Source organism: Myodes glareolus, chromosome 10 (genome assembly GCF_982192425.1).
Source record: "Myodes glareolus chromosome 10, mMyoGla1.1, whole genome shotgun sequence".
NCBI classification, from domain to species: domain Eukaryota; kingdom Metazoa; phylum Chordata; class Mammalia; order Rodentia; family Cricetidae; genus Myodes; species Myodes glareolus.
In genome coordinates, this window is record NC_142035.1 from 38,176,705 (window position 1) to 38,188,696 (window position 11,992).

Here is an 11,992-nt window from a genome sequence, read left to right on the forward strand (position 1 = left end):
CAAGTCTCTCAGTTTAGCAAGCCCTCGGAGTTTGTCTCTGTCTCCATGGTACCAGAACTGTTGTTCAAAACAGGATAATTTTACTCAAGAAAACAATTATCTGGGTCTGGCTTTAGCCATTCATTTGCTGAGCTGTTTGCTGAGCCGATCTGAGATGTGACCTATGTCTCCGAGTCTGTAGGCAAAAGTAATTTTATGTGCCGACTACATCTGACTTCTCTTCTAAAATGAGACATTGATGATGACAACACACATCAGATATTTAACTGTCAATATGTTAGAATTTAAAAAAAAAAAAGTGGGAAGATCCTTTCTTGGCACCCTCCAGGCCTTCCTACTTACTGGTTTCACACGTGGTGAGGAATGTAAACTATCATTGCTCAGAACAGCACTGGCAGGTGGCATTTGAATCACCATGTCCCTTCCAATTCTCCCCCCACCCCAGAATTATAGTATTAAAATCAGAGCGATGTGGCACAGCTGTCACGGTTGGCATTTGGATGTGTGAGGAACTCTGGCAATAAGAGAGCAATTTTATTTCCAATTAGGTTTCTTGAAAATCATCTCCTGTTAAGGCTGAATCATCCCTTTTAACAGGAAGTAATAGGATAAAAAAAATGATTCTCAGCCAATGCTAATATGAAGCAGAGGAGGAAAAAAAAACCCAGTGGTGCCTTCGCAGACCCAGCTGAGCTGGTAACTCAGCAGCGAGCCATCAATGCGATTTTAGTGAGAAATTCTATGTTTTGTAAAATGCAATAAAGACCTTATTTGGAGCGAGAAAACAACGCCAGCAATCTCTCAGCCATAGCAAATCAGCTCGGTTGCAACAGATACATGTTTATTTCAAGCCAGGAAATGGTGTAGAAATTGAACCAAAGAACACAGAAGCTGAAAATGAAGAGACATTAATATTAAATAGAACACGCACATACACACACACACACACACACACACTTGCCAGTTTGCTCAAAATAACCCTGTGTTAAAAGGTCAGACATACCCATCTCAAAGTTATGGCTGCTGAGTGGCCCACAAAAGGTAGGAATTCTAATAATGAAAACTTCTAATTAATGCTTCTTTTAGCCACTGCTTCATATGAAGAGCGGACTGAGACACCAGGGCCCGGGAACCACCTTGCAGCTGTGGGATTGAAGTAGACAGACATCTCTAGTCAACAGATCTACCCAGGAGCCTGTCAGAATTGCCACATGTACTCATTCGGGTACTGTGGCACTGCGCATGGGCTTGGTCACTGTCCTCCATTCTCAGAGACTTGGGGGATCCTGTTCTCAACTGCAAAGCTTAATATTACACAAGTGTCCCATCCCTTTGTGACTGTGGCCAAACAGTAACCTTGAGAGTCAGCATGACAGATTGAAACAAAACTAGAGATGGAATGGGTTTTTCTTTGGGGCCTCATGTCTCTCCTGGCCTCTGTAGTCACCCTTGCTTGGGTGACATCCCTATCGACCCTCGCTCCCATTTGCCTGTACATTTTGTGTGAATCATGTAGGAAGTGAAATCTGAAACCCAATGTCTTCATCAGCTTATGAGTTTTAAAATGTTGGCTCTTCTCAGAGGGAAACAAAGATGGCTCATGGTGTCACATATCTTTCAAGTGTCTGAGCTTGAACTGGAAGTTTAGAGGAATTTTGTTAACCAAAGGTAGAACTCTAAAAGAAATCCACAGCACTGGGCCAAACTGAGAAAGAATTTTGGAAGGGAGTCCTATATATCAAGACATACCTCAGACCCTAATACACTGGTTCCCATTTTCCAAGAAAGCCTGGATTTTGTGAAGGGTTGGCCACAGCTGAGACAAATGGCCACCATAAATTCTCCCTCATCCTCTCAACCCACATTCTTTTAGGGAACGGAAGCATGGCCATCTCCTGAGATACATGCATACCCTCAAAAGCCATTTCTAAGTGACCACAAATCTTTGAAAGTAATATGATTTCCTCCCTCCATGATATATCCGTGTTTATTAGAAAGTAATATCCTAAATTAGCTCTGGGGAAGGATTTTCTAAAAATATCCTAACACGATCATTCTATAAATATTTATCAAGTACCTTATGAGCTCCAGAACAATTTTAGTAATTAAGAACCTTAGGGTTCTTGCTTTGCCCTTATGGGGCTAGATGAGAGTAGAGTTTTAGAAAGGAATTCTAGGGGCAGGAAAGATGGGATCCAGTTCTCCAATAACTGTTGTCCTATATCCAAATATGAATTTATGTGTAGTTTATTATTTCTTTCAGAACATCATAATCATGAATATTATCCTGCAATGAACATGACTAGCATCGTATTTGTGTCTTGTCTTTCATATAGTATATGTAATCTTACCTGTGAGATTTCGACTTTCTCATGTGTACATATGCATGTAAGAGTATGTATTTGGTGGGTTTTGTTTTTGTTTTAGAAGACAAATTAAAATTCCCTCACAGTGGGAATTTTTTTTAGATCTATTTATTTATTATGTATGGTATGTATACAGTGTTCTACCTACATACCAGAAGAGGGCACCAGATCTCATTATAGATGGTTGTGAGCCACCATGTGGTTGCTGAGAATTGAACTCAGGACCTCTGAAACAGCAGTCAAAGCTCTTAACCTCTGAGCCATCCCTGTGTTACTATTCTCTCTTTCTGGTTTTCTTCTCAGGGAATGCCTTCGCTAGAGTGAAAATTGGAGATTACCATTACTATGGCTATGGGACGAAGAAAGACTACGAAACAGCAGCCACACACTACAGCATCGCAGCAGACAAGCATCACAGTGCGCAAGCCATGTTCAATCTGGCCTATATGTATGAGCACGGCTTGGGTATCGCAAAGGTAATTGCATTTTTCAAAGCTGGAAATTACAGCTGTGTAAGAAGAAAAAAATTATAAATGTTTGGAATTTCATCGATGTCCTTAATGTAGAAGAAAGAAAAGAGTCCCTCTCCCTTGTGCTAACACATATAACTACACTATTGCCTTCGTGTCCTCCAAGTAAACAATTAATGAGTAGAAGAAATCTAAATTAGGCCAACCTGACTGATGCATTCCTTCTTTTCCCAACACATACTGTTGTGGTGAGCCCTGCCTCCACCTCATTCTTGATGTGACTTATGCATTGACATCTGCACCATCTCTTAAATGGTCAGTAATAACAAGGAGGTGGAACGAGGCCTGGGCTATAGAGTAGGGTGGCGTGCATTCCTCTTGCAAAGCAGTCTTCATCTCCATGACACCATGCTGGGCACTGTAAAGACACCTAAGAGGTTATAGAGCCCAAGTCTGGCTTGAGGCATGCTCACTAATGAAAGAGCGCCCTAACAGTGCAAGTTAGTGGGAAAAATCCCTTAGGCAGCAGGTTTGATTAGGCAGAGATGTATTATGAGTATGAAAGGAGGAGGCAGGTATGTTAAATATTAATATTAACCAGTTTGGGTTACATGTGATATACATGTACATATATACATACATATCTATATTGAGGTAAGCACTCTGTCCTTGTGTGCATCAGGATCCGCACTGCAGATGTAAAGTCATTTGGCTAATTTTACAGAGTTTCCTTAGTGGTGGATCCAGAATTTTATGCAAGGCATGTCTGATCCCAAACATCTTCAGGAAAAAAAAAAACGGGACCGACAATGAGTCATTCTTAGCAACAAAGCATGTTTCTCTCCACGGCGCTTATGTGCCTAAATAGTTCGAGAGTGAAGCACCACCGTGGAGCCTCCTCACTCTCTGTGCTCTCTTCTTCCGTCCAGGAGGACTGGCGGTTGAGGATTGTTGGTAGGGAGTTTCCCAAGAACCGCTGAACCAGCACTCTCTACAGCCAAAGGCTTCTTATTCCGGCCCTGACTGCTGGGTCATGCAGACACCACTGTCTTGTCCTCGCTGCAGCCTGCCTTTGCCCGATCATTTTCCAACAGTCAGCCCTGAGCAATAACATGTCAACTCCAAATCCAACCCATTTTCCCACTCCTAGCAGAGGTGAGCTACCTCTGTTTGTAAAATGGACAGGACTGAATGCTAAACTGGATATTTCTCTGAATGTTATTTGTTGACTCTCCACCTCCCACCGCCATCCACATCACTGAAACAGAGCTAATGATACCTGGCCTACCCTCCGGCTTAGAGGATTAAATGAACAAGCCTGTGTGAAAAGGCTTTGGAGTTATACACTATGTGGAATGACGGTCACTTGATCAGAAGGGAATTGGAACAGTTGCTAAGGTTTCAATAAGATCAAGGTGTTTATTCATTAAGTCCTCATATAAAACACCAAAACCCAAGAAAAGCATTGTTTACAGAACGTGTACAAATGACTCCACCCAGTGTGTTCACTAAGTCAGCCCTCCTGCCCAGGGTGATTCAAAACAGGACTCACTCACTCCTAACAGCCACATCCTCACCACAGTGAGACCATTTCCTCCTGTGTACCCAGAGGCCCAATGGCGCATCCTCTCATGACACGTGGCCAAGACTGCGGGAGAGGACTGTCAAGGGCCCAGCATTGGACCATACCGGTGGCTTAGGTTTTCTTTCCTCCATACCCATCAGGGAGCCTCTCTTCTGGGCACTTTCTTCACTATTCAGATAGCAGCTGTTGGGACATCCATTCCACATTCAGAAAAAAATAGTCACAGGTTCTTCTCTCTGAACCTTTTCTCGTCTTTCCTGTCAGGTTTCCTCTTAACTCACAAGTCGTTCACTGTGATCAAACTGATCCATTTTCCTTAATGGAGGTCTCATGGGTTTTTGTTTGGTTGGTTGGTTGTTTTGAAGAAAACATCTATATTAAACCAAAGAGAGAGAAAAAGAAAGAAAGAGAGAGAAGAAAAGAATCCGGGGGCTGCTCTCCGACCTCTATCAGGACTTTGGATTTAGCTGGTGAGAGATCACTATGCTTTGTCCTTACTAAGCTCCTCGTTTAGCAATTAGAAAAATAATTACCAAGCGTTCGGGGCAAACTTTCTTAATTTCATCATCTCAGACAAATTAATAAAGTGACTCTAATTTTCAAAAATAAGCTTTCTGATGAGTTCAACCCTCAAACTTATTCCAAAGAGATTAGGAGAACGGTCTTTCTAGCATTTGTCCACTTTGTAGCAGTTCATCAGTGTGGCACGCCACAGTTCTTGTTACTATAAATCCTCGTACAAACCAGTGAGACAAAATGAGGGTAATGTCATTTCCAGAGAGTCTCTGAGAATGTAAGAAGGTTGGTGGAAATATGATTGGTAAACTCTTGAATTTAAGGAGGAAAGTGAGGTATAAATCAACCCTTGGGGAGTTGGTGTAAAAATATGAGCCTCTGTGTGCTCTTTTGTCTTTGGGAACAGATGGTGGGCCTAAGGTAACGCAGACGCCTTATCCTAATAGCTTCACTGAGAAGCACCTCAGCGCAGTGGGCGGCTTGATCTAAACACAGGGTTGGGGCAGACAGTGTCACTGTAGGAACATAAAACACCTTGTTTCTCAAATCCCTCTTCTGCCGGAGATGTGAACAGAACCCCCACCGCACACCACACACACCTTCTTCTAAACTCCCTAGGACAAAACAAAGAATGGCTCCTCTAGAGTTCACCCCAGTGGGGGGGCTAATGAGTTGGGGTGAGGGGTGTAGTGCTTTACTTACAGAGCACGGGTCAGGAGTTGCTGACAGGACAGAGGGTGATCCCAAAGCAACCACATGGGCAAGTTTTCATCAAGCGTGGACGTTGGCTTCTCCATAGCCGAAAAGATGGACCCCTCCCCCTGAGCTTCCCAAGCCTATATACTCTAGCACCTCCCTAAGGCCACATACAAATAAGACAAACTTACCAACAGAGCTGTAAGAAGTAGCTAGAACAGGAACTGAAGACCCAGTGACCTTCCCCAACTCCTCCTGCTGTCGGGAAGTATCAACTCTCTACAGGCCCATCTGTAAGGATCCTCTGCAAGCAGACTCGACTCACCTGATGAAGATGGTGGTTGTCTTGCTGTAAGGATAGAGCTGTCCCACACGCCTGAAGGAAAATTAACTGAGGGTAGGAACTTAAAAACACAAGCATTCAGCTCGCAAATTATTATGAAACTCTCTTGCAGTTTATATTTTTTAATTACTTCGGAAGTTATGCTATGAACAAACCCTGCTATCCATTCTCCTGGCCATTCCAATTCTGTCTCTACTCTGGATCAGTTCTAAATTGTTTTTTCACATTGGTCTGTGGCAAAGGCTAACTGGTACCTTCAGTTCTGCTATTCTCCCATTACATTTATACCAGAAATACCCCTGCCCACTAGAGACTTATAATTGCTAGTCTTTAGAACATTTATGGAAGGATGCCTGTCTACTTGGACTACATTTCCCAACATCCTTTGCATCCATGTGCCTGCCCCCCCCCCAACTGCTAGGTGCCATTTGTTCTAAGGCAGCCAGTACATAAAAACAGTTTCTCCCTCGTCACTTTGCACTTTGTTGATGGAACACAGCAGAAAGCAGAGGCTCTGGGGAAATGCAGAACCACTTAATGGAAAAGAGCTGAGTCCCTTAATTACCAGTGGAAAAAAATCATCTACCACCCAGGAACATCCATGTTAAATGTTGATTAAAGGTAAAAACAAACCTTTCAGTGTTATGTGCCTGAATTCGGAGTTTATTTGTTACGAGTGTTAGCATTACCTTAAGGAATGCTCAATTCATCTACCACTACTATGATATTGTGCATAAAGTTTAACTCCTTCACACTGTTACTTCCCTTACTGGCCCCAACAGCAATGCAGACAAACACACAAACTGAAAATACCTTCCTGGCATAATAATTCCTCGACTTCTTTCCTGAAATTCAGAGCTTTCTTGGACTTAACTGTTCTTGATAACAACAGCCTCATAGACCACTTTTCTTCTAAATATGTTCAAGGCTATGTATTCTTTCCCCACAAATCCTTCAGTATATCTCCGGGTTTAAGATTCCTAATTCTAGAACGCCCTGTTGTTACGGTCTGACTTTCCTTCACTCGTCTGTATGTTTATCACATACACCTGGTAAGGTGATTGCTCACATTATGAAGCTCATTCATATCACATGTGCTCAACTATGTTCAGCTGAAACTAAGACACAGCCTAGGCCTTATAGCATCTGTTTTCTTTCATGCTGGGAAGATTTGTCCCAATCTTCTGAATTTTAAGTACTCCAGGTGAGAATGTTCTTTTTTTTGGTTCCAACAAATTTATTTAGCAGACTTTGAAGCTTTAGAAGTCTTTAAGAAATGAGCCAGCACATATCTTGTGATATGAATGAGCATCCCTTGGGTATATACCCAACAGTGGTATTGCTGGGTCTTGAGGTAGATTGTTTCCTAATTTTCTGAGAAGTTGCCATACTGATTTCCAAAGCAACTATGTAAGTTTGCACTCCCACCAGCAATGCAGGAGTGCTCCCCTTACCCCACATCTTCTCTAGCATAAGCTGTCATCATTGGTTTTGATCTTGGCCATTCTGACAGTTGTAAGATGGAATCTCAGGGTTATCTTGATTTGCATTTCTCTTATAGCTAAAGATGTTGAGCATTTCCTTAGATGTCTTTCAGTCATTTGAGATTCATTTGTTGAGAGTTCTCTGTTTAGGTCTGTACCCCATTTTTGTTGGATTATTTGTTCTTTTGATGTCAAGTTTCTTGAGTTCTTTGTATATTTTGGAGATCAGCATGTGCTCAACTATGTTCATAACAGCATTATTTGTAATAGCCAGAACCTGGAAACAATCTAGATGCCCCTCAACTGAAGAATGGATAAAGAAAATGTGGTACATTTACACAATAGAGTAATACTCAGCAGATAATAATAATAATAATAACATCTTGAAATTTTGGGGCAAATGGATGAATCTAGGAAAAAATGTTGAGTGAGGTAACCCAGACCCAAAAAGATAAATATAATATGTACTCACTCATAAGTGGCTTTTAGACATAAAGTAAAAAAAAAAAAAAAAAACAGCCTACAATCTACAACCCCAGAGAACCTAGAAAACAAAAAGAATCCAAAGAGAGACATACATGAATCTAAATAGGAAAGAGAAAAGACAAGGTCTCCTGAGTAAATTGGGAGCATGGGGGTCACAGGAAAGGGTAGAAGAAGAGAGGGGAGAAAGGGCGAGGAGAGAATAAAAATATATGGTTCATTTTTTTTTCATTGTAAACTGGTTGGCCTAGTAGCTCAGGCTTTTATTAACTAATTCTTACATGGTATTAGCCCATTATTCTTGTTTATGTTAGCCACGTGACTCAGTACCAAATTCGGCCAAGCAGTTACAGCTCGGTTGCTCTGTATGTGCTTCCTCTGAGTCTGGGTGACCACTGCAGAATAAAAGTTTCCTTCTCCCACATTTCTTGTTGGCAGACCTCTACTTCCTGCCTGGTCACCCCATCTTTATTTCCTGCCTGGCTACTGGCCAATCAGTGTTTATTTAAAATACAAGTGACAGGGTACAGATCATTGTCTCACAGCAATGCACTTAATTAATAAGATCATTATTATTCTTTTTTATTTATTTATTAAAAATTTCCACCTCCTCCCATTTCCCTCCCACTCCCCTACTCCTCCTCCCCCTCCCTCTCCAATCCTAAGAGCAGTCAGGGTTAGACATTTATTTATTTGACCTAAACAGATTCATTTGTTGAGAGTTCTCTGTTAGACAAATAAAAAAATTCTATGATACATACTACAGAGATTGTAGGATTATTATTAGCTATCTACACATAGGGATCTGTACTCGTGGTACCTCAAGTTCTTTGTTCTCAAGTAGGAGCTAACTAATCCCGGATGATATAGGAACAGTGTTCGAGGCCTGTGTTAGTTTTCCGTCACAGATGCCATTCACAGCATGCTGATTTTCTCGTGGTCTCTGTAGGTCAAGAGTCTAAATGGCCTGACTCTGCTTATGATCTCAGATGACTAAAATCAAGGCTAATTCTGTCCTGGAGGCAGTGGGAAAGAATGTGTTTTCAATCTGATTCAGGTTGTTAGTGAGCTAAGTTCCCTGACGATGTTAAGACCAAGCCCCTGTTTCCTGGCTGGCTCTTTGAGTTGCTTCTGATTCTTTCCCTGTTATCCCCCCCCCCACCCCATCACCCAGTATAACGAGTTCCTCTCATACTTTCCATCTCCCTCTCCTGCCCCAGGCATGATGAAGTCATGGACAATTCTGCGGGCCCATTCTACCTACCAAATAGAAACTGTGATATTTCTAACAACGGTTTCTGTTTCTCAAGAATCTGTGCCTGATCGAGACGGGATGCTTTCTTTCCAGGACCTTCATCTGGCCAGAAGATTGTACGACATGGCTGCTCAGACAAGCCCAGATGCTCACATACCTGTGTTCTTTGCCCTTGTCAAACTGGAAACTGTGCACTTGCTCCGAGATATCCTGTTTTTTAACGTAAGTTTGTCTCAAATCGATTCTAAAATCTCTAAGAAACTCTGGGACAAAGTGATGAGGCTTACGAAGGGAGTGATTCTTTTTTTTTAGCTAACTTTTCTTTGATAAGTGGAATGCAAAGTCTTATACTTAGCACACAGCAACTCTGCTTGTTGAGCATGTGTTGACACTGTGTAGTACAACCAGTGAATTAATTCAGCAGATATTCTTTCCGCATACGCTGTGTTCAAAGCCTTAAGTAGAAATGTGCTATATATACTTGTTCAAAACACAGCTCCTGCCATGGGAATCTGAGACGGGAGAGCAGATGGCAGGTGGCAAGTGATACCACAAAGAGCTGTATTTCTTAAGCGTAGACATTAATTTTTTTGAGACAGGGCCTTATGACATAATCGAGGCTGGCCTGGAAGTCACTGTGTAACCCAGGCTGACCTCAAATTTGAGAGCCTTCTGCTTCAGGCTTCCCAGCGCAGGGATGACAGGCAAGTACCACCTTGTCCAACTAAATTTTATACAACTCTGTGGTTATTTTAGTGGCAGTAATGAAGCCCACGTATGGGCTCTACCCTGAAATAGATCTCATCTTCTAAGATGGAAGGGAGCAGGGGGCGAGCTGGGGGCTGGGGTGGCAGTGGCAGGCTTGTGAAAAGAGCTGGTTCTGACTACAGTCAGGCGCTGGGACTGTTTATTTGCTTGTTTGTTTTTGTTTTGTTTTTGACTGAATGCCTCTTGCCAGCAGTTTACCATGAGATGGAAATGGCTGAAAATGGACAGCACCGTTGGACCATACTGGGATTTATTTGTGATTGGCCTAATTGTTGCCATGCTGATCTTCTTGCTTACAAATCGCCATAGGTAGGCTCTGGACCATCAGGAAACCTACCCACAGGTTCATGCCAAGCTATCCTCAGCAAATAAAGAGTTTCCTCATCCAAATCAAGAGCCAATGCAGATTTCCCACACGGCTGTGATCAAAAAAGGACAAAGCTTAAGAACTGCCCTAGAGAAACAACTCCAGACTTTCTGCTTAGTCAGGGGAACCTTACTGGGATGCTGAGGACAGGTCATCTAAGACTACGCCACAAATTTATCATCTTGGTGATCTAGTGCTGGCCTCGATAAAGGTCACCATCTTTGTGTTTTAGCAAAGGTGTCCTTCCCTTTTGAGAGAACAAGCTGGGTGTCTTGGCTCTAGAACACATGCTGAAGTGTATGGTAGTTTCAGGGGAGGTAGGAATACAGATGCCTGAGAAGATGACCAATTTCCTAAACAAATAGATTCCATAAGGATGATCTTGGGGGCAAACTGAAGTCCTGATGAACAACAGGACTGCTTCTTCACAGCAGGTCATGCCTGGATAAAGGGGGGCAGGGTGGCAAAAGTAGAAGCTGGTATCAGCTTCATGGCACAAATGAAAAGATCTAGCTTTTCTTGATCCCAGCAGGCAAGTCAGGGGCCTAAGACTATGCAGGGGGATTCATGGATGAGGAGAAACCAATAGACCCATGACCTCTATTGTAGGCGAGGCTTGACCCCTCGCTTTATTCCTTTTTAGCTGTTTTTGAAATCTTTTCGCTTCAGTTTCCTGATGTCCAAGACAAGAGGGAAAAATACCTATCTTAGATAGTTGGCACGAGACTTAAATGAAATAGGAATGCAAACAAAGCAGCAAAAGTCTTGCACTTAGCGGGTACGTCATAAATGAAGCGGGGGGGGGGGAGTTCAGCAATTAAGAGCACTCGCGTGCTCTTTTGGAGAACCCTGGTTCGATTTCCAGCACCTACATGGCAGCTCATAATTATCTGTAACTGCAGTCCCAGGGGCTGTGACACCCTCTCTTGGCCTCCATGGGCACTGCTTGCACACAATGCACAGACATACATGCAGGCAAAACACCCACATACTTAAAAATAAAGGTAATTTTAAAAAGCAAACAAGTAAGTGATAGCTTTGAATATCCTTTTGAAACTCAAAGTGAAGAAGCAAGGCACAGTGTATGCACCCGTGGTCACAGCAACTTGGGAAGCCGAGGCATTGAAGTTGTGGCCAATCTGGTATGAATAGTGAGAGCAAGGCCATCATAGACAACATAAAGGGAGCCTATTTCAAAACACAGAAGCAAACACAAACAAAACTTGAGATGACTTGGAAAGGGGTGAGGGAAGCTGAGTTGATAATTACCATGGCCTCTGTGCCCTGTGACTGTCCAAAGTGCTGAGAACCAGTGAGAAAAGATCCATTTTGGTCCTTTATAATTCAAGATAGTCCACGAGTTTGTTGTTGTAAATGATGTGGAGAAAAATACAGATAAGAAAACATAGGAAAACATGAAAAGCAGGCTTAAAAACTAGTAGTTTACAAGTCATCAAAATGACCATTTCTGGGCCTCTTCTGTGGTTCTACCACTGGAGATGGGGCAGCTTCAAGATGACCAACCAAGGGAGAAAGAGCCTCCCTCTGGAAAGCCACTGACATTTCCCCACCATGGCAAAGTAGCATTTTGTACTCTTCAGTACATTATTTAGCAGAGAGCATACAGACCCACAAGCAAGTATACAGAGACTCTTAATA

General features: G+C 42.5%; 1 protein-coding gene across 2 annotated transcripts in view; it reads left to right on the plus strand.

Annotated features, from left to right (window-relative positions):
• The window catches only part of Sel1l2 (SEL1L2 adaptor subunit of SYVN1 ubiquitin ligase), a 133,726-nt gene extending 123,370 nt beyond the window's left edge, over positions 1 to 10,356 (plus strand). For both annotated transcript variants that reach the window (XM_085696244.2, XM_048455455.3), the window contains 3 exons: positions 2,670 to 2,842; positions 9,292 to 9,420; positions 10,160 to 10,356. In XM_085696244.2, coding sequence (XP_085552370.2) covers positions 2,670 to 2,842; positions 9,292 to 9,420; positions 10,160 to 10,279 — 422 coding nt within the window. In that variant the 3' untranslated portion in view covers positions 10,280 to 10,356. The remainder of the gene's footprint in view (positions 1 to 2,669; positions 2,843 to 9,291; positions 9,421 to 10,159) is intronic.
• Positions 10,357 to 11,992: the final 1,636 nt, after the last annotated feature.